At 42.5% G+C, this 22,087-nt stretch overlaps 1 protein-coding gene across 1 annotated transcript in view; it reads right to left on the bottom strand.

The window, feature by feature from the left end:
* LOC307266139 (MAM domain-containing glycosylphosphatidylinositol anchor protein 2) overlaps positions 1–22,087 on the bottom strand; it is a gene marked incomplete at its 3' end in the record, with an annotated part of 152,960 nt that overhangs the window by 51,110 nt on the left and 79,763 nt on the right. The window contains exons 6-8 of the mRNA XM_080048075.1: positions 21,408–21,677; positions 8,797–8,888; positions 8,135–8,372 (exon numbers count right to left, since the gene is read on the bottom strand). Of these exons, the coding sequence (XP_079904201.1) occupies positions 8,135–8,372; positions 8,797–8,888; positions 21,408–21,677 (600 nt within the window). The remainder of the gene's footprint in view (positions 1–8,134; positions 8,373–8,796; positions 8,889–21,407; positions 21,678–22,087) is intronic.

The following is a 22,087-nucleotide window of genomic DNA, read 5'->3' as shown; positions in this document are numbered from 1 at the left end:
GGCAGTCTGGTCGCTCATCAAGATTGCCGGCCAAGCAAATTTGTTTAATTAGTAAACCTGGCAAATTGACCAGCTCCTAGAGTGCTGTGTTTGTATGTGAGTCTGTGTGTATATTTATGTGTTCATGTAATTTTGTGCGGGTCCAAAACAATCAAATAGCTCCAAGACTATTTTGTAACACGGTGTCCAAAATGAGTTTCTAGCCAGTGTGTAGAGCAGTGAAAATCCTCACAACAATGATGTAACCGTGTCATGCTTCCCTGATGATTTTCCCGAATCACTGTCATTCTAGCCAAACAATGCTGCAGCTGCAATGAAGTCAAGCCACATTGAAGTATCATAGTGATGAAATCAACAGCAATCTCTAGAAAACTAAACACAAGTCCATCTATAATTCTTTTGACCCCATTTCTGGTTGAGAGGTAACGATCCTACTGCCATCGATTGCGCAATTGCCAGTCATTCCTATTCGTCCTCAAAGTGACTGTGTGTCAGAAGATATTTACTTACTCAAAATGCGGGAGCTAAAGCACGGAAGACTTGATGTGTGAATTATAGATGAATCAAACTGGTAGAAACAAGGGAAAATCTCATGCTGCACTGAGTACAAAGGTTGTACCTAGAACCCATTCTCACATGAGAATAAAATAATAACTAACCGTCAACTGCAAATATAGCTCATTGTTGACCAAAGGTTATGCTATGAGAACACAAATGTCCAGCAAGACCTCAAAAATTGGAATGGGCGCAAAATGTCACAGAATGCAAATTTTATGAAGATTTTGTGAAAACACATTTACAAATTTAAAAAGAGCCAAAAATACCAGATTTTTGAGGCATTGAAACCCACACGTGAAGCCCATAATCACCTAGTTCAACATTTTACAATAACTTTTTCTGTAAGCAATGAATAAAACATGTTGGTGTCATTAGCATGGAATAATGAAGACTGGTCATTCACAGATAGGTCTTGGGAATGCTGTCCCGCACCAAAGGAGCAGCAAGAATCATCTCTACAGACACAATGACAGCGGACACTCATTTCACTCTCTGATTGGTATTCACACAATGTGTCTCCACGGAGGCAGCCAGGTGTCGAGAGCTGACATATTTCTTTCCACAGCACATTTTCCCCACTTTCTGGAATGTTTCCTCGGGTCTAAACAGTGAAATTGTGAACTGACAGCAGCGGTATAGGAGGAGAGCAGCAGGCATCTATTAGCGGGTAAGGGAGAGGTGCATTCACCTAGTTGTCATCATTACACCTGGCCTCTCCACAGTACAGAGGAGCGAGGCGTACGCTAGACAAACCTACAGTTACACTCTCTCCTATGTTATTGCCACTGTCTTTCTATGTTTCTTGGCAGGGTGTGAACTGAAATGAAATTTCGCTGTTCTGTAACGGTGCAATGACAAATAAATCAGATTCTGATTCTGAGATTAGGCCGGCAATAACCATTGTTTGGCAGCAACAAACACTGGCTATCAGCTGCCACACACACAGTCACTCGCCCGTCTCTCTCCTTTGCTTACTCTGGATTTCCTTCTTCATCCCACTCTCACCTTCCAAGTCAACACCCTGCCTCTGTGTGTGAGACTGACCACTGAGATGCACAGTGTGGCACAGAGCCTGCTACTGCTCTTCACTGTGCTCTCATTGTGCCAAAGCCTTCCAAATGCCAGTGATGCCTGCAGGGCATGCCCGCTGTGTGCGTATGCTTGTGAAGTGTAGTGTGTAGCGTACGCAGGCTTGTGTCTGTACATGTGTGTATAGCTGAGTGTTTCTCTTCTCGCCCACGGGTGACACCATGCTGCGATCCTGCTTCAGTTCCTCAATGGGATGCTACTTGTTGTTGCTGACTGAAAACACTGCATGTATGTGTGTGTGTGTGTACTTGGTGGGCTTAAATTAGGGGCCATGCCTCCTTTTTGGCCTGAGTCATGCTGCCCATCTCTAGAGCCTCAGCTGGAACGATCCTCCAAGTGTAGAGGCTGATTGCTGGAGGCCTTCAGTGTGCAGTGAGCTGGCTGCTAAACGTGGAAGTATCTTTGGCACTTTGCATTTTCTTACAGCGACGGGAGCCAGAGTGGTGCACACAATCGTCTTTGAGGCTAAACAACATTCCCTTCTCTCCCCCCCCCCGACCCCCCTCCCTTCAAGTAAGTGCTGTGACATCACTCCCCGTTACCATGGCAACATAGCGCTCTCTACTACCCCAACTCCTGCAGAGTGCGCCGTCTGTATGTGTGAGAGTGTGTGTTTGGACAGCTTGAGGCCAACGAGTTGGTCACAATGTGACAGGACTCTGCTCCTCTGAGCATTGGACCTCTGGGGACAGAGAGAGGAGTCCCACAGGTCCACTGTGAACATGTTTGTGTGTGTGTGTGTGTGTGTGTGTGTGTGTGTGTGTGTGTGTGCTGCATCTATACCCCAAGTTGGTGAAGTGTAATAAATGTCCACAGATGTGCTCAAATTGGCTTAGCGGATTGGAGCAACACACCGTGACCACACTGACATACTACTGTGTGTGTGTGTTTGATCTCTGTGCCGTTCCCCCGAGACATTATAACTAATCTTGCGATGAATCACACAGACACCTTATGATTTCATGTGGCTGGGATTGTGGAGCAAGCAGTGGGCTTTCAGCATTTAAGCTCTCTTGTGTTGCAGTTTGAATTGTGGCCACACTTCTTACTGTAATGTTACCTTTCTGTTTTTTTTTTTACCTTTACCTACCGGGAGTAAAAGGAATACAAACTGCCCAGTTTAGCACACATATACAACTCCATCTCCACCACTTTTTCTGCTGCTAAGTGTTGTGAAACTCCCATGGAAGGACCAGAGTTTATGTACATCGCTCTAGGGGCCTTCGACAGTAGTTAATGAGGGAGGGAAGGGTGTTTCTTATTCATGTTTTGCCTCTCAGATGTTCCCAGCTGGACAGGGAGGTGATTTCCCAGATGGCCGCCTCCATAAAGCATGACTTCAGATGGTGCAATTGAGTTTATATGCAGGTACGCTGAGCATAATGTGCTCAGTTATCTAGTCTTATTAACATATTTTATGGACTTGCCACCACATAAAAAAACTGATCACAGCATACCACTGCTAACACTGCTAAGCTTATGCCTCCCACCCTTTCCATTAATCAGACTTCCATAAATGTAAATGTTTGTGTTCACACACACACACACACACACACACACACACACACACACACACACACACACACACACACACACACACACACACACACACACACACACACACACACACACACACATACTACAGTGTTGTTTACAGTAACTAGGAGAGTTTCAGCATCCCCTGCCTTCCCCCCGCATCATGGAAGGTGTTGTGCTAACATATGCTGCCAGGTGGTTATAAGCCTATCCTTCTAGAAGTGGCATCACCGTGTATTTCTCAGGACAGGTTCCGAGCTTCGGGACAGCTGTTAGTCCCCTTCATCCCACTTCACAGGTTTGCTGGTCCTGTTCCCGGACCTCCCGGCATGTTAAACCAATGCTGTGATCTAGGGCTCGCCAATTACATTATTTTAGCCCAGTTGGCAGTTGAAAACTTAATCTATTATTTTACGTTGATCAGAGACAATTAGTTTCAGGTTTATAGGTTCGATGGCAAAAATACGGTATATGCTCAAAGACGTTTCATATTATTTTTGACATTATCAATTTCAATGGATCCACTGCATAGTTTCAGAGCACAGTAGAAGCAAACTAAATGACCCTAACCTACATTTAACAGCGATTCAAATCACAGTTATCGATCATTAGTAGACATGGCAGGCCTGTCCAACTTTACATTCACCTGCATGTTAAAGCATGCAAGCAAGAGCTGTACACTGCACTTACTTTATCAATTTGAAATTATTTATATACTTTATATAACAATTAACAAAGATAAGATAGTTAGAGTGTACATTTTAAAAGTTTCATTCATCCAGTGTTGGGGGCAAATGGGTTTCCTACTGTACATATAAAGAACAACAGCAAACTGGTGGACTGGTCAACAAAGGACCAACAATCTGTAACAACTCCACATCTCCCAAACACTAAGGGAAAGAAGGCAGTAAACAACATGTGTCCTCTCCCAGTGACCGAACAGAAAGTTGAACCTTTTGCACCCTGTAGGTGAGTCAGGAGGACACAGACCAGCCTTTTCTCTTTACTGGGGTCAGTGAATCTGCTGCTAAAACAAGCACACCGGCGCATTCTACAGCCAGCCAGCGGTCATCACGTCCCTATTAGAGCGCCCGTGTGGCACGGTCACTGGGATGATGGGCCGCTCATGACGAATCAGAGTCAAAAGGACAACGGGACGGAAGAGATGAGGTGAGACAGAGGCGAGCCAGGGCCTGTTGCCGGCTTCACATGACTCAAAGTCATTTTCCTTGGGGGGGAGGGGGGGGGGGGGTAAATGGTGCATTGCATTTATTAAAGCAGCACATTTTTTTCAATCAACTGAGCACTTAATTGATTTAGCTTAATACATTAACTGCAGTGATTCCTTAAAAAAATTGTCCGGGACACTGGGTGGTGCCAGAGTTTCAGGTGTGAGCGGGATGCTAATTGAGGGACTCAGCGTGGAAGGATTGATCTCCTTCACATGAAAGAGAGAGAGGTGACTTTCAAACCGAATACTTTGTGATCATCAATCAGACCGAGGAGGCGCTACAGTCCTGTGGCTGCTGCTAAGACGTAAACACAGGGAATATTCTCACCCTAACTGTTTAAAGGACAGCAATGACGTTTTTCTTGAGTCTAGTGGGGAGAATCAAATGTTTATAGTACTTAAAATTAAGCGAGGGCGGCTATCAGCTTTGTGAACCAGTGTAGAAGAATGGCTTTAAATGTCAAGAAAAATCCATCCGCAATAACGATACATGCTATTAAAATGTTATCTCTCCCAGTGGGGGTTCCAATCCGAAGACTAATTAACATTTGCAGAACATTCACAGCCGTGGAATGTCAATATTTTCATCCACTAACAATGACCCAGCAAGTTCCTGTTAAAAGTTTATGGGATGTTTTTATGTTTAACACTAATGCTCGCAACTCTTTTCAGACGTTCCTGTTTCTTGTGGTTTCCTAATCCTGACAGCGTCCGAAGGGGAGCTCCGTGTCCTCGTTTCCAGACCACGCTCATAAATACGCCTTGCATAAATACGCCTATTAGCCTTGCAATCTGCGGGAGCACCGAACAAAAGAGGAAATTGTCTTTTCAACAAGCCCGAAATATTAGGGCTGTCTTGCAAAAAAAAATAAAAAAATGTCATCAACAGTTGAGAGATTCAGTAAAAAAAAATAAAAAAAATATTTTAGAAAGACGTGCCGCGGGGCTAGGGGCTAGGGGCCAGGCCTGGGTATGAACTCTGGCACTAGAGCCAATGCTGGAACAGCCAAGCAAGCTCCAAAGTGTTCAGACTAGAGACACTTTGGGCTCAATCGCTTCCCCAGCACAAACCCTGGCAGACCTTCAGCCTAATCTCCTCTAAACGCTTTTATTAAGACTTCTAATTGCAGCTCGGCCCTCTCTCCCTTCAGGACAACAGGCAGAGGAACAAAAAAAACAAAGGGCTTATTCACCCCCAAAACAGGCTGCAGGCGTATGACGAGGCATAGGCACAAGCAAGCAGAGATACTGCAGCGCTCACTTCTCTGATTCCTGACATAAATCCGACTGTAAGAAACGCCACACATAACGGGCATTCTGCGTGAAAACAACCCAGTCACATCCAGGTAGAGCGGGCCGGGAATTGTAACTGGCAGAAGCAAAATACAATATATGTTATTCCCTATGACAGCTCTTTATGACAATGCAACACTTTGACAATATTTCATACCCACACATCTGACTGTAACAATACAAGATCAAGAAGCAATCACATCCAAGCCTTAAGGAAACCTTTCATTTAGTAAGATCACAATAGAGTCAGTAATTTCCTCAGTAATTTTTTTTCTTCTTCCATAATAAGGGTCTGTGTTAATGCATTGGCATCGCCCAGGCACTCCAAAATAAGAGACTGCACTACTTAAAAGATAATGGGGAAACAATCTTGGCAGGTGCGATTGATCCCACTGTTTTATAGCGTAGGGATTATCAAAGGATTATCTAACAATAATTATGCACCCAAGGTCGACACATTGCTTTCATGTTCACACCGTGAGTGGCAGCGAGGAGTGTGTGTGTGTGCGGTAGAAAAACAAGTCAGTGAGAGGCGGTAAGTGTGCGAGAGTGTGCCTTACTTATTTGGATACTTACACATGTGTGTCTGCATAAAAGGGGGGAAAATATGAAGCTCACTTTGAACCCAATCACAAGCTCGCAAAATGGCACACAACCCCAAAAGTCACTTATCAGCACCAAACACATGCTCGCACAATTCAAAGCGGAGACAGATATATCTCCTGGGCCCAGCGGCAACACCAACCCATGGGAATCCCCCGCACGAAGATCTGTGTATCTGGGGCGAGTGAGCGGCAAGCGGGAAGGCTCCCGACCGAGACGTCTTCGCGTCGATTGGCTCCCACCCCCTCCGTGAGGTCGATGGGCGATGATGTAATCCATGTTGACACCGGAGCATCACCACAAACTGTGCTGCTCATTGAGTGACCTCACACACTGAAGACAGCAGATGAAGGCGAGAAGCGTTGTCACCTTGTCCCTCCAACCATTGTATTTCACTATTATTTCAGAGCCTGCAGGATGTGAGTTAGTTAAGAAAAAAAAAACTTGCTGTAAACTGTACTCTCATGTGCTACTTACAATCTTCAATCTTCTAAGAGGCAGGCTCTCTTTTGTTGCCTGTGAAGCTGTAACAGACTTCTTTCTTAAACTCTGACAAGGAGAGGGGGTTGATTTATGTTAAAATCTAGAACAACGGACCAAACAATAGGTGTTTGACAGCAGATTTTGTCTTTTGATTATTCTTTGGAAGATCAAATCCGGATTTAATTATCAAAGCGCCTACATCTTGCCTTCTTTTGAAACAACTGATGTACAACAGGACAAGCTGCTCTGTTTCTATGAGACTAGTCAACATGCCATGATTGAAACTACAATGATGCAGCTCAGTAGACAAGGTGGAGTGGTATGTTGTGTTATTTACATGCTGTACATATGTATACAGGCGTTAGTCAGAAGAGTGGTGGAAGCAGCCAATTAGATGGGAGGACGATGGATGTTCAGTCTCCGATTAGTAAGAGCGATGGAGCTTGATATCACAGGAATCCAATTGAACACTCATTGCAATACTGTGGTGTTATGCCGTAATACAGTTGTGTGCTGTAACTAGTAACTACAGTAGAGGTCAGTGATTCTAGCCCGGGACATAGTTTACTGGACTTTAGTCAGCAGACAATGAACAACAGTCTGAAAAAGATATACAAGCATTCTTAACCTGTGGAGACGGTCTAGGACATATTGGTCGGTTCACCAAAATAACACTCTCACACACACACACACACACACACACACACACACACACACACACACTCGGCTTTGGTTTCTTATATTGTCAGTTTTAGGGACTTTGAGACAAAGACTTTGAGGATTTTGAGACATAGGCTACCACAATTCTTAACTGCAGTATAAAGTATTAGTTTCACTTAGACCACAAGAAACACTATTGGAAAAAATGTGTTTTTCTGAGATCTGGGTGAACTGACCATTTAAAGGAAAAACGTGTTTTCTTATTTCACATTATAGCTACCATTCCTGTCTGTTACATAGTTTGTCAACTTTGTTTTGTAGTTGTTAATTATAACCTACATTTACAGTTAAACAGTGACATCCTTGTTTTTTTCTACATCCAACAAGACACGATAAGAGTAAAAGTCAACTCAAACAGGATTGATAGATATCAATTGTTCAAAAAGAAAGAGTTTTCCTTTAAAAAAAAAAAGTCCCAAGCTCCACGGTTCTGAACAAGCCATGTGTCACAATTATTTTTTCTTCTTTGCTGCGTCAATAAGCATTTCAATTTCCACTAACGCTCTTCTAAAGTGAAAAATGTGTATGACTAAAGCAGCTATAAAAAGTATTGTGCGTCGGTGGGAAGAGGGAGGGGAGGTGTGTAGATGCGTCACTGACACAATGGGGTGTGAGACTCACCAGTAGTGGAAGAGATGTTGACGTCGATGCTGATCTCAGGGATCCCTCCTCCCTTCAGCGCGGCCACGCAGGTGTAGGTGCCGAAGTCGGTGAACTTGAGGTCTATGATGTCCAGGTTGGTGGTGCCGGGGGAGATGTCCGGGTCCGTCTGGGTGATGACCATCCGCTCTGAGCTCCGCAGGGCACGGCCATTCTTCAGCCAGCTGAACGTGAGCTCCTCTGGTGGGGTCGCCTCCACCTGGGGACATCCAGAAAAGGTCCAAGGTTTAAGGTAGACCTTATTGTCCACAAAGAAGGGAACATTTGTTTTGTGTCTTGTTGTTTTCACATCAAACAACAATATGGGCAAACAAAGACAGAACACCAGTTAATTAAAATCAATTTAAAAATAAATAGTCAGAGAGGGTTTGGAGATATATGAAACAAAGCCATGAGGAAAAGGGGCTGCCATACTCGCTTGAAAATAATAAACAATTAAGTGAACAACCAAGCATATACCAACTATAATTGAATTAACTTAGTAAACAATGTGGCCCCGCTAAAGCCTAATACATGAACAATACATTTGAGTTTTTTTGTGTTGCATTGAATGGTAACTACAGCTTGATATAATATGCAATAACGTGTCCGTTTAGTCTGCCAACACTGTTCTTCAACTATACCTGGCAAGATATCTTGACTTCACGTCCAATCTGGATGTTGTCGTCATTGTGGTAGGGGTCAGGAGTGATCCAGAATCGCCCCTTTTTCAAAGCTGTGAAGAGATAATCCATTCGATTAGAACTAGAATGACATTTGTACTCTTGAACTTGTTCCTTCTCCAAGTCAGCAAAAGGTCCCCTGGAATAAGACGTTTTTGTGTAGGTTATGGAGCTCCTTGTCATATTGATGGGATTTCTGAGATGTAAGCCCGAAAGACAGGACTTCATGGATTTCTTTGAATCGATTTTTTTCTGTGTTTTTTTTTTCCTTTTCCCAATAATCACCCTTGAGCTGTAAATAGCTGTTATGCATCTCGAGTACATGTGCTTTAAATCTGACCTGACTTGCTCAGCATTTGAGCACTTGACACACGTTTCAAATGCATTCAAAGACTATGTTCACTCACCACTGCTTTGTATAACTGATGATCAGGGAATAGCCTTGCAACCAAAACATATTTCTTTGCTATCTAAAAAATCCTAAAGCGGTATCAAACAAAAAGTGTGAGAGTACACATGGATACGACAACTATAAATATGCTTTCACAACAAGCAACTGGAAGTTCAGCCTGTGATGCTCCAAAAGGGTCAACCAGAGAACTTAATATATGAAGCAGAATCGTATTGTGTTTGTTTTGCTTACAGCTTTGAACCAACATGAATATTGATAGCTACCAACTGAAGAATCCTACTGCATTGAAGCAAAACACTCCCCTCTCTTTCTTACACACACACACACACACACACACACACACACACACACACACACACACACACACACACACACACACACACACACACACACACACACACACACACACACACACACACACACACACACACACACACACACACACACACACACACACACTGTACAATTGGAGAGATACCTCACAGAATATCCACCATTTCTAATCCAATTTGATTTGCAAACTCCATTTTCAAAGCATAGCTTTTCTGAAGGAAAAAAAAAAGAAGATGATTGCATTATAATGCATGCTGTATTGGTTCCAAACTCTGCACCTACTGTTCAATTCATCTCCTCGGCATAAAAAAACAGAAAGAACAAAAAAAAAGCTGACGGCACCGTGGAAATCTTTTCATCTAGCAATTCCCTTGTGACATTATCATATTCAGTTTGGTAAAGGGAAAACGAAAACAAAACCTGCGTGTCAGATTTAAACACAGGAAATTGAATGTGCAAAACAGTGTGATGCCTGCCGAGCTGCACATTGAGGGGAGAGACGAGTGACACACGCCTCCTTGACATGATCTTCCTCCGCGCGTCTTTAAAATCAGCATCGTCGAGCAGAGAATTCTATTTCCGACGTGCGTCAGATACAAATATACTATCATGTATCAGAACACTGCAAATTCTCACAAAACACCACTGCACATTTACATTCTTCTGTGCTATTTCATTGCTTGTATTCCTTTCCTGCAAGTCACTGCCGGTTATTGGTGTTAGCCGGCAACATCTGGCAACGAGTACAATATGTTGTGAAACATGTTTCTCTGACCTTTATCAATATGAAGATAATACAAAGCATTAAGTGCAACCCACGTTTATTTCCCATTTGGGTTCAGCTCTGCATCAGTGTACATCTACTGCATACACACACCAAGATTCAATTTCCTTTAAGCCAGCATAAGTAGTCAAAGGTTAATGAGATGTTACAAAGTCCATGCTGCTAGCCAATAACTGAGTATATCTGTACTGAAAAAAAGATTTTCTTCAATCATACATGTCAGACGGTGAATACACCCAGAGACCGAGTTGCAGTAGTTATATCCTGAGAGTTTGAAAAGGCTTTTGTGTCCCAGGGACATCCAGTGCAGAGTTGGTAGCTGCTTCTTCAGAAAGTATTATCTAACTCTCTCACACATTGGTGTCAGTCATTGTGCTGTCACAACTGATGGCGGATGAACATTGGGATTAACTTGCTTTCCTCTTTTTACAATTATTTCAGACTCAAGTATACTCTTCTCCCAATCTTAAGAAACTGTAACACGACTTGCCACTTCAAAGGCCAGGTTTAGTCTTGTTCATGAAGTAATGCAGAGCATTCTTCTCATTTGCTTCTAGCCTTTTTCATGGGAAAAGTCGTGAATAGCCATACAGTGAGCGTAAACAGGCACAAATTCTTTTCAAAGAAAATGTAATTTAAAGCAGAAGAACACCCCCACTTTGTTACAGCCTTTATAGGTTTTTGGTGACAAAAGGTAATGTTTACGTCTGTAAATGGTTTATGTGATTGCCTCTTAACAGACTACTCTATTATGTGAGTGCAACTATTGTATATTTACAGTATGGATGATTAGTTTGGTCAAATTTGAGAATACATTGGAACTTCAGCAGGTAATTCTGGTGCAATTCTATTTAATATTTATTTTGTCACTGTTTCAGTTCTTTGGGCTTCTTTCATTTCTGCCAAAATTGAATTAACAACGGATTCATACTTTCAAAATAGTCTTTCAAAAACCTCAATAGACTAATCTCTTCACCCTTGCACGATAAAAGCATACCCACCCCATTTACTGTCAAACAAGTTCTCTGTGTAACCCCGTTATCAGCTATCCCCTCACTAAAACGTCTCGTATCTTAACCGCCTTCCAAACTGCACTGCTCATGCTCGAGGTAAATAAAGCTTACGCTTGCTCATTAAGGAGGTCAATACTCCAGGTAGGCATGCATTTTAAATTTAGCTTCAGAGGCAAATATTCAACTGCAACTTACGCAACAACATACCAATGTTATCAGCAGGAAACACAAAGTTGTGTTGCTGACCAAATAGAAATCTGGTGCTGTTAAGATATAGTTCACTGACCGGGGAATGTGTTTATCATTTCCTGTTTTATCGCAATCCAACGCTGATTGGTGTGCACTTGATGTGAAGGCTGGGGCGACGAGGAGCTACATTTAATCCTGATGTGTAAATTCTCTCTCAAGGTTTTGCACATGAGAGCTCCATCAAGAAGAAACTGGACTATATCCCTTTCTTACTACTTTATAGCTCTTAAACTGAACTGATGGCTGACGGACCAGGTGGGTGTGTCAGTGAAAAGGGTGAAAGCAGAGCACAGTCACTGTGCAACATTCACGTGTGTGTGTTTCAAGGTTTGTACCAGGCAGCATCACAAGTGTCAAGGTAAATTGTCTCTTGAAATATAAAGAACATGAATTAGCCTTGGTGTTGTATGTGGCTACTAGCTGCATGTGGTATAAATCACACATTCATCAGAGCTTTTTATGAATTTTATTTTCATTGGAAAAACCAACAACTCAATTTTAGACTTTTGAGTGATAGTTTGCAGAAAATATCTGCAAAACTTAATGCAAATCAAGTGTGAAAATTAAAATATTAGATTCAGATTGCATAATCACAGATCTTGAGTGCTAAGTATCATAGTGTGTAAACTTACTTGACAATGAACACAATTCTGATTCTGATTCGGGAGATGTTTGCTTACATGTTTAATGGGGACCTTTTCCTTACTTTTCTCACACTTGTCTTTGTGGTGACTCAGCGACCCCTCATTTCCTGCACAGAGCTGCAGTTCACATCAAAATACCCAGTGCTGCATATGTGCACTCATGCATATTTCAGAATCAGTTCCCTCTCTGCCTCCTCCACATTCAGACCTCCTTTCCTGCAATCTTTTTTTCTGACCATAAATATTGAATAGTAAGGAGGCATTCCTGTAAATCGACTACATTTGTGTACAAGGGAGATAAGCGAGCATTACTTCCCCTGCTTGTGGTAAATCCTGCTGGACAGCTGCGGTGACTCAAATGGAAGCTGTTCTCTTATGCATGGGAGAGAATCGAAAACTTGGACCAGTTTTTAAAAGGGACAGTGGTGAGTGTGTGAGGTGAGAAGTGCAGAGTTGGGAGACTTCATCTGGGCGGTGGCGCACTGTCACTCTCCCTCCCGCAGTTCAGGAAACCCAAAGTCACATGAATCTTTAACGCAAGCTTCACTTGAAAACAGAACTTTCCCATTTACTCTACTGGTAAACTGTGTCTCCAACTGTTGTTGCACAAATGCCACAACATTGTCTACATCTTAATAGAGCACGTATGTATTCAGTAGGAGTTAGTGAGACCATATGTAGTACGTAATACTGTATTTAGGGTGTATTTAGGGTGGATATAATATTGTGAACACCTGAGTGAGGCAGTACCATAGCCCTGTAATAAACACTGATGTATGTGTATCAGTATGTGAAAGAATAATCCCCCTTCTTGGCTTTTTCTGCCACTTTCATTCGTATAATACGGCCGTTATTAGCGATTGAGTTTGCACTGTTGTCATGGAGATGGATCCATTGACATGGGACCTCAGATGCATCTCCATGACAACTGAATAGGGACTGTCCTAGATCTTCACCTTAGACAAGCCGTTACCCATCTAGATAAACAGTCTGCGTTACCCATCTAGATAAACAGTCTGCGTTACCCATCTAGATAAACAGTCTGCGTTACCCATCTAGATAAACAGTCTGCGTTACCCATCTAGATAAACAGTCTGCGTTACCCATCTAGATAAACAGTCTGCGTTACCCATCTAGATAAACAGTCTGCCATGCAAACAATCCAACGACAATGAAACATCTCAATTATCTCCTCCATTTTTTATTTAAAACACCAAACTCATCAATAAATGATAACTCTTTACCTTGAACCGGTGTGAATGAGGCCAGTGTCCAAATCAGAATGTAAGTGTTTAAGTGTCCGCGTTAATCATCTGTGATTTCCATCGTCAAAAGAAACAGTGTGGATCCTAGTGCCGGTTCAGTGATGAAAGCGTAGCGCACAACGGAGCGTCTCTCCTGTCTGGCTCCTGAAAGCCATGTCACTCCAGGTTGGGATCACGTTGGACGGCAGTTGAGGAAGTGGAGCGTCAACTTTCAAACATAGTTTATCAGACTTCATATTCAGGATCTGAGAGCATCAGAGCAGCGAACGAAAGAAGGGGCTCATCCCTCAGTTTCCATTACACTTCCCCCATTTCCATTTGAGTTAGTTTGGTACTTAAATGATTTTGAGACGACTCTTGTACATGTTGTTGCTATCCTGCGTAACTCTATGTGTTACAATGACACAGCAGGATTCATTGACAAAACACCGTAACTTGCTGGCAAGCCTCGGGTGGTGGGTAGCACCTTCATAAGCTGCCAACTTAAGCATGTAATCATGGATGCAATAAACGAAATATAAAGACACATCTCCAGGCACAAGTGTAGAAACTCCTGTGTTATTTTCTAAAAAACATTGCCAGTATCACAGGCACACTAGAAAAAGTCTGCATGAATTATAGATGGATTTTGAAAGTCTGTTTTACTTTTCTTTTTTTTTTGTATCGTCAGAGCTTCCTGTCATTGAACCTAACTGTGGCAACATGCCAAGGCGTACAACATCTACTATAGGGACTTTCTTCATTGTTATATCAGGAGAAGATATGGTGCTTTGGCTTGTGCTTACATTTGCATTACATGTCTCCTGTATCCGATCTTGCATGAGAGATTGCCTACAGTTCAATGGCAATTCAGTGGCTATTTCCAAGGCACTCTTTCGGATCATTACCACATTTATTACAGTGCTCCCATGTTCCCTCTTTACCGCAAACTGAATTGCTTCTGCCTGTGGCGGGCCTGTGTGATTCTCCATAGCTTTATTAGCCTGTGGGAATAATGGGTGGCCTGTACATGAAAAAGTGCGTAATCACACAAAGGAAAAAGCCCCAGTTGTGGCCTTCTTCTAGTGCTCATGTCACACATGCAGGATTACAATACCACCTCGGGGGAGCTGCTTCTTAGCAAGGGCAAAGGCACACACGGCCCGCCCCTGACATACCGACTCTGACATGCACGTACGTGGGCACATAATGGCAAAAGACACAATGGCAATCTCTTATGCACACACACAAATGCAGCAGCACTGCGAGAGGAAAAAGATGGTTGAATATAGAGAAAAGGCATTCACCCCCATGCCTTGCCTTTTTTCTGCCTTTGTCTGGCAGTGAAAGAAAGAAGACGTGCCTCACTCAATTCTCACTCCAAATCACTATCCTGCGGTCTACCCATCAGTCCATCTTATTTTTCAGTCGGTCCTGTATGTCAGGCTCTCAGCAGGCGTTGTGCCGTGCTCTCCGTTCCTTCTTGCAGAGAATATCAGCATGTGAAGCTGATCTCATCTCTATGAGCCAGATGGATGTCGCTCACACTGCCACTCTCCTCCACCTCCGTCAAGGTTAAACACACAGAAGAAAAGGGACAACGGGTATTAGCATGGTTTCGAAACCGGTTGACACATTTGTATACCGCCACCAAAACACCTTTCATTTCCCTATTATCTCTCCACGCATCTTCCCATTAGCACCAACACATCCACTCCCCATGCATCAGCACCTTAACAATATCAAGGCCGCTCACACATGTCCTTTCTCTTGCGGGAAGCGAGTCTTAAATGCCCCTCTCAACCTTCAGCCTCACCTCCCGCTCTAATTTGTGTTGAAAAGGCTTTGCATGCACACACACACTTGTACGCATGCAAATATACACATACGGGGAGGAGTGTGTGAGCGCCACAACCCAAGAGACTGGCCTGCCTGTGCCAGTTCTGGCCCATCCAGTCATCAAATTTGGCATTCATGAATGGAAATATATGCAGCTTTTTCGAACCAGAATTTATTCCAAAGCAAATTTGATGAGGGTCATTCGCATGTTGATTCACATGCTGACAGCCAGGTTTGTACAAGGTGCGTCCTGATTGTTTTCCTTCCCCGCCAAACAGTCGGGGAGCTCATGCTGAAAAAGATTGAATGTTTCACTTCTCTATGAATAACAGCAAGCTTCCAATCAGAGAAACAAAGTGTGGATGGTGGCCAGGCTGTTAAGACTTTGTCTTTTTGCTCAAATGTGTTTACGTGTGCGGAATCCATTGTGTCTACGATAGCAGGTCGGAATGATAGATGTCCTGGGTGTGAAAGCTTCGTACCTGAATCTGTCAGGAAGTCCTGGAGGAATTGTTGAGAATATCCGACGACAACGCGGCGGCGTCTGATTATGAATCTTTGATAGCTACAGCAATGCTCATTTCTCTACATATCGCAGAGGGAAAACACATTGCTAAGCGAGAAGACGGGAAACACATGCACAGAGTGTGAGTGTGTGCGGGGAGACATGAAAACAAAATGCCAGGCTGGCTGCCCATTTTAAAACCATCTACAGACAGCTCTGTCTCAATTCACCAACTCTCTATTTGAAAGCCGCCTACTCATATTTAATACCAGACAAAAAAGAAGATACAAACCAGCACAGAGTACATTTACATTGTCCAAGCCGAAGTCTTGCTTGTGTGTTTGCAGAGGACAGACTGGAATAAAGTGGCCAGGGAAAGATGGGTATTGACCTTGCATTTTGAGACGTGTTGCAGACCCTTAATCCATAAAAAAGATCCAGTCAGCGGGATGATGTGATGCCAGTAGCCTGCTGGGCTGGCTGCAGAGATGCCTAAGCCCTGGAAGGCAGTCTGGCTGGTGGGACAGTATGGCTAGTGAATCTACCATCTGCTGGGGAGAGATGTGTCTTTTCACACACACAGCCCCCTTTGGCAACAGCAGTTTGAAAGGGCTTCTCAAGGACTGGACAGGAGGGAGAGCAAGCTGAGATAGGCCAAAGGGTGACCCTGCAGAACATGCTAAATGAACTTGGTCTAGCAGGACCAAGTCAATTGGTATTTCTTGTACGTACATTGGTGGTTTATGCACATGCATATCAACACACACATGCACACATGGGTGATGACCAGCATTCCTTCCCAAGGTTCTATAAATCCAACTCTTCATGGCCACACACACACACGGCACGTTTTGCATTCTTGATTTACAGTAGAACTCCTGGCCACCTGTGGTCAAGATATTCTGAAAATTCAACCAGCAAGCATACAAATATACTGTATGTGAACACACAGGCAGACTGGTATTCTCCCCTCTCTTTCTTGCACACACACACACACACACACACACACACACACACACACACACACACACACACACACACACACACACACACACACACACACACACACACACACACACACACACACACACACACACACACACACACACACACACACACACAAACAAAGAGCAACTAAAGGTCTGCCTGTGCTCTAGCCTCCAGCGTGGCTTATCTCCCTTTCAATTTTCCATTTTTCCTCACTTCAAAGCATCAAGTCAGAAAAAACAGTTGCCAGCCTGTTCTGTATATTTTGTCAAACACAATTAAAAGAAGAGCACAATTTCCATGTGCAAATGTGACGATACATTTCTTTTTAAAATCTACTCAACTACAGTAGAAACAAATGTGGGATTAGGGGAACGACGCACACAAGTTTATCTCAATTCCTACATAGTTCTATAATTTAGCATTTATAAAGGAGATACAGTACCCTCAATTCAAGTGCCACATACTGTATACGTATGGTCAGAAAAGTAGTCATTCAAAGTGTTCCCTGCATAATATCACATAAGAGGTAATGCAATCATGCCTCGCTTGATTGATTTGAACGCCAAGAGGAAGGTGGGTATAGAAAAGAAGACGGGTTCAATATTCTGGGCACTAACTCACTCTAGTCTATCCTCTCCACCTTAATATGTAAGACATTTTAAGGGATATCTCAAAGCAGTGAATGTGTGGAAGAATGGAAGAGCACTATAAAACCCTCTGACAGCGAGTGTCCACCAGTGTTGACTCACCGAGCTCCACCACTATGAGCACCTGGCTCGATACACTGGCTGAATCGGTATAGCTGAATATATCAGAGGATAATAATAAAGAAAGTGGTGCATTGTCACCTATAGCTAAAGAGGTCTGATGACATAATGTTTTAATTGTAAAGTGACCCAGTCGTCACGTAAAAACTAATTTAAGTGATCTTCCAAACATGGATCTTGCGTTTACATTTATTTTTTTTAAATTTCGGAGAATGTAGGAACAATTATTTCCTGCAACCTTCTAAATATTACATGTAGTTAAGTCGGGCTCATACATCTTAGTCTCATTTGTAGCACTCTGCCTTTAAAAAAAATAACAGAACATGGGGAATGTTTGGAAAAGCAAAAAAAAGAAAAGCATTTCACTTTCTTTCTAAACTGAAACATCTAACAGCTTCCATGGTGAAATTTAACACACCATACCATACCCAAACCACCCACCCAGCCCTATGAATATGGAAAGGTGCTGGAGGCTTGTTTTCACACAGCGTGGCACTCAGTGCACACAAGTGCCACATGCAGACATGCTGCAAAGGCATGAACAAACAATGGAGGAATAGTTCCACCAGAAGGCTGCACCAAAGACACGGTTTGGATAATGGAGAGCCAGCAGAATACAGTGATAACAATAGAGATGGAATACTACAGTGCAAGGTACATTTTTAGTTTAAAAAAAAGTTAGCTATTAAGTAAATAAAAAATAAATAAAATCCATTAGGTATTTCTACAAAAAATGCAGTTCACTTATGTGGTTGCAGCTCATCATCTGATACCTGTTTTACAGCTTACAGTATATAGCATTTGGGCTTAATTCATTTTGACATCAGTGATGTGTTTCTTTGACTACAGAGCGTTTCCCATCAAACGGTGATGTCATTCACTCACTTTATCCTTTCTTTCTAATTGGCTTTACTCTCATAATCAATATCTCTCAATGTCCGAGCCCAATCGACAAGTCGTTTAAGGTTACGCTCTAAAACTTGCACTCAGTTACGCGCTGTCGGACTCAGGACAGAATTTTTGTTCTGATTAGACGTCATTCATTCCCCCTCACCTTGTTAGCGGAGAATCTTTAGTGACTGTCAATAATTATCGATCCCACAACTGCACTGACAAGGGAGATTGTTCATCAGTCTCGTCACAGTGTTCCCAATTTATTTTCAGTTTTTTATTGATCCTTAATTCGCTTTGTCATACATTGATTCATTGTATCATTCAAGCATCTCAGCATTAAGTCTTGGACTTTGTTTTCACACTAAGATGTGCGATGACTGGTTGACTTGAATTTCTCAGGTCAAAATATCGTGTCACGTTTCAATTTATTAAGCCCCGTGTCTGTTTTAGTTTTGTTTAAAAAATCTGTAGTAAATTATCGAGTCGCACTGACCATCAGGGATTTAAGCTTAGGCAGAATATATGTACAAAGGCTACTGATTCTCAACAAATGGCTGTCTTTTGCCGAAAGGATATGATGACTCTAGCATGCAGACACTTTACAAATAGATACATCCTAACAGATATTGTCTTTTTTAAGAGCTAACTGTTTGATTAGTGCAATGTCAGGGAGCAAAACAGAATGTATTTGGCTTTGGTATCCGGATTGATTGAGCCAAATGGTAACAGCCTGCTACCGAATGAAGTCCTTGTGTTTGCATGAAGCGCTGCATCGCATAACAAGTCCATGGCTATGTATCCTGCATGACATTATGTCTAGCAGACTCATATACATCGGTCCTGTTTGACAAGTGCAGACATTTATGTTCAGCCTTGAAAGTGACACGTTCATGTGTGTGTATTCAAGCAGCATATAAAGCATGAGGAATGTGGGACATTTTCCTAATGATATTTTACAAAGATCCAATATGAGAAATCATTGTCAGCTTCACGTGTATGACACATCCATGAGAGCACGATATTTATTGCGGTGTTTGCCTGCATTGAGTAGGCCTACGTATATGCTCTGACTTATTTGCTGCCACGGGACACCTGACACATCTCTGTGATGTAAGCCTCTCAATGCACTTTCACAATACAGAGGAATGTATCTGTCACAGGGGCAGATGATTTGATTTTCATCCCAGGGAGCGTATGACTACATACATAAATAAATGCTTTCATACCCGCTGAGCAGGAGAAGCGTCCTGATGATGGAGCTGTGGCATAATCTCTGAGATGAAAGGAAGAAAGTCCCTGTGAAAACTTTTCCGAGCCAATCTGCTCCGCTCGCATTCAAATGAGTCCCCAATTGTGCGTGAGCGTGATGTTCGCTAGGAAAGTTCAAATTCACATTTTGATCATCCCACTGGTTTCTAAGGCGTCGGCTAATTAATGCGTCTTTTTCTATTCACCTGCAAGAGGCTCCTGCAGTTTTACATCCAGGGCGCCGGGATCCTCCGTTATGTCACAGATGAAAGCTAAAGTCACACACACAACCCTTAATCCCCAGGCTTAGGAAGAGCAGTCGGTTTAAGAGTATGAAAGTCAATTTCCTCATGCATCATGTCACATATGTGCAGGACTTATATCAAAACTGCTTTTCCTTGCAGATGGTGAAATTAGCCTCGAGAGTTGTCTTGAGTCCTAACCGCCCCCATACAAAACGTGTATGCTTTAACACCAGCCTGAGGCTGCAAACAGAAGACTTGTAAAACATGAACGGCCCTTGTCATAATCTATAGATTTCTTTATTAAAAGATGTCACCCCCTCACCTTTTAGCAAATCACATACCCTTGAAATGTCAAAGTAGTTCTGAATGGACTGTCTGCTGCTGCACATACTACACACATAGCAATTAACCTTTACTTTTACTTATCTCAACACATTTACCATGCTCTCTATCTAGTATCTACGAGTTTACCAGCTTGGTTGGCCCGTTGAGCTCGGATGATAATTTAAAGTGAAAAATGGGTATTAGCAGTCCTGGCTTGGTGGTTAATTTATAGTTACCTTTTGGTGACAACTGTCAGGAAGTGACCTTATGAGACTTGTGAAAATGTCTCAACTTGAATTAAAATGTTCTATGAGGAAATAAAAAAGCCTAAGACTTTCATTACTTTTTAAAACTAGTCATAAACTTTTATTGCACAATAATGGTCGAGTTTAATCATTTATCACATGTTTTACCATTTGATTTTTAATAAATATATTTTAGTCTACTGCATTTATTTACAATATCTTTTTTGTGTATGCGATACTGAGGTTAGGGCCCCATCCATCTCTTAAAGTTGCACTATGTAACTTTGGGTGTGTCAGAGAAGTGAACATTTTCTGAAGTATATTCTCATAACTGAATAAACAAACTTCGCTCACAGGAACATTGGATCCCTGTAACAGTGTTTAAAGGCTACCCGAAAAGTCACTGTTGTTTCTTACAGCAGCATGGCCCCAGAGTTTGAATTACAAACATATTCTAGTCTTACGTTTGGTTCTAGGTGTTTTGATTTATGTAGATAGAATGATTCAACACTAAGAATTACATGTGGAGAAAATATGTTTCGTAAACTAAACTGCACGCTCTGCAAATGTAAACAAATCCCCCCTCCGTGAAACTGCATAGTGTGTGTGTCTGTGGGTGAGATGGGCGGGGGGGGGGGGGGGGTTGTCTGTTTTCTTGTTATTACGTATGTTTGCTACTGGATGTCTGAATTTCCTTCAGGATGAATGAAGCATTTAACTGACTAACTAACTAACTAACTAACTAACTAACTAACTAACTAACTAACTAACTAACTAACTAACTAACTAACTAACTATAGTGCACCTTTGAATGCAGTCAAGCTCTACTATCTCACCTCGCACTACGATGGTGGTGGACTTCTTGGCCGGGTTTCCCACGTTGTTGCTGGCCACGCAGCTGTAGACCCCGGCCTCGTCCGAGCTGATGGCGGGCAGTGTGAGCGTGCCCCCCTTCACCACGCTCCTCTGTGGCAGGCTGTCGTTACTGCTGAGCCAGGTGAGATTGGGCGGCGGCTCTCCCCCTGTGTTGATGCAAACCAATGACACGGTCTGGCCCGGATTCACCACGATAGGATCCTCTACCAGCAGCTTGATGGACGGGGAGGCTGCCGAAGGAAAAAAAAAAAAGAAGAGCAACAGGGTCTCAGAAAAAGATTGGCAGACGATGGACAACTTAAGGCAGTTATGAGTCAGTTGAGAGACAGCGCACACCACTCACTTCACCTGTCTGTTTTCCATGTCTTTGCTACGTTTATTAAGGCAAGACACTGCATGTGAATAGGGTAGAATTTTTAACGTCACCGTGAAACTTTTCCAGTTGATCACTTACATTAGGAAAATATTTTTTTTGTATAACAATTTTTCCGAAATGTTTGAATAAATATATAACTAAGTATGTGTATATTTTCATCTGTTTAAAAAAAGATATCTAGATGTTTGATTACATTTTTACAACATATTTATTGTAATAGTTATTACAGAACAAGTTTTGGATAGAGCCTAAAAACGCATTTTC

The sequence above is a fragment of the Ammodytes marinus genome, assembly GCF_949987685.1.
Source record: "Ammodytes marinus genome assembly, chromosome: 19".
Lineage (NCBI taxonomy): Eukaryota > Metazoa > Chordata > Actinopteri > Uranoscopiformes > Ammodytidae > Ammodytes > Ammodytes marinus.
This window is presented reverse-complemented; position numbering and strand designations above follow the sequence as displayed.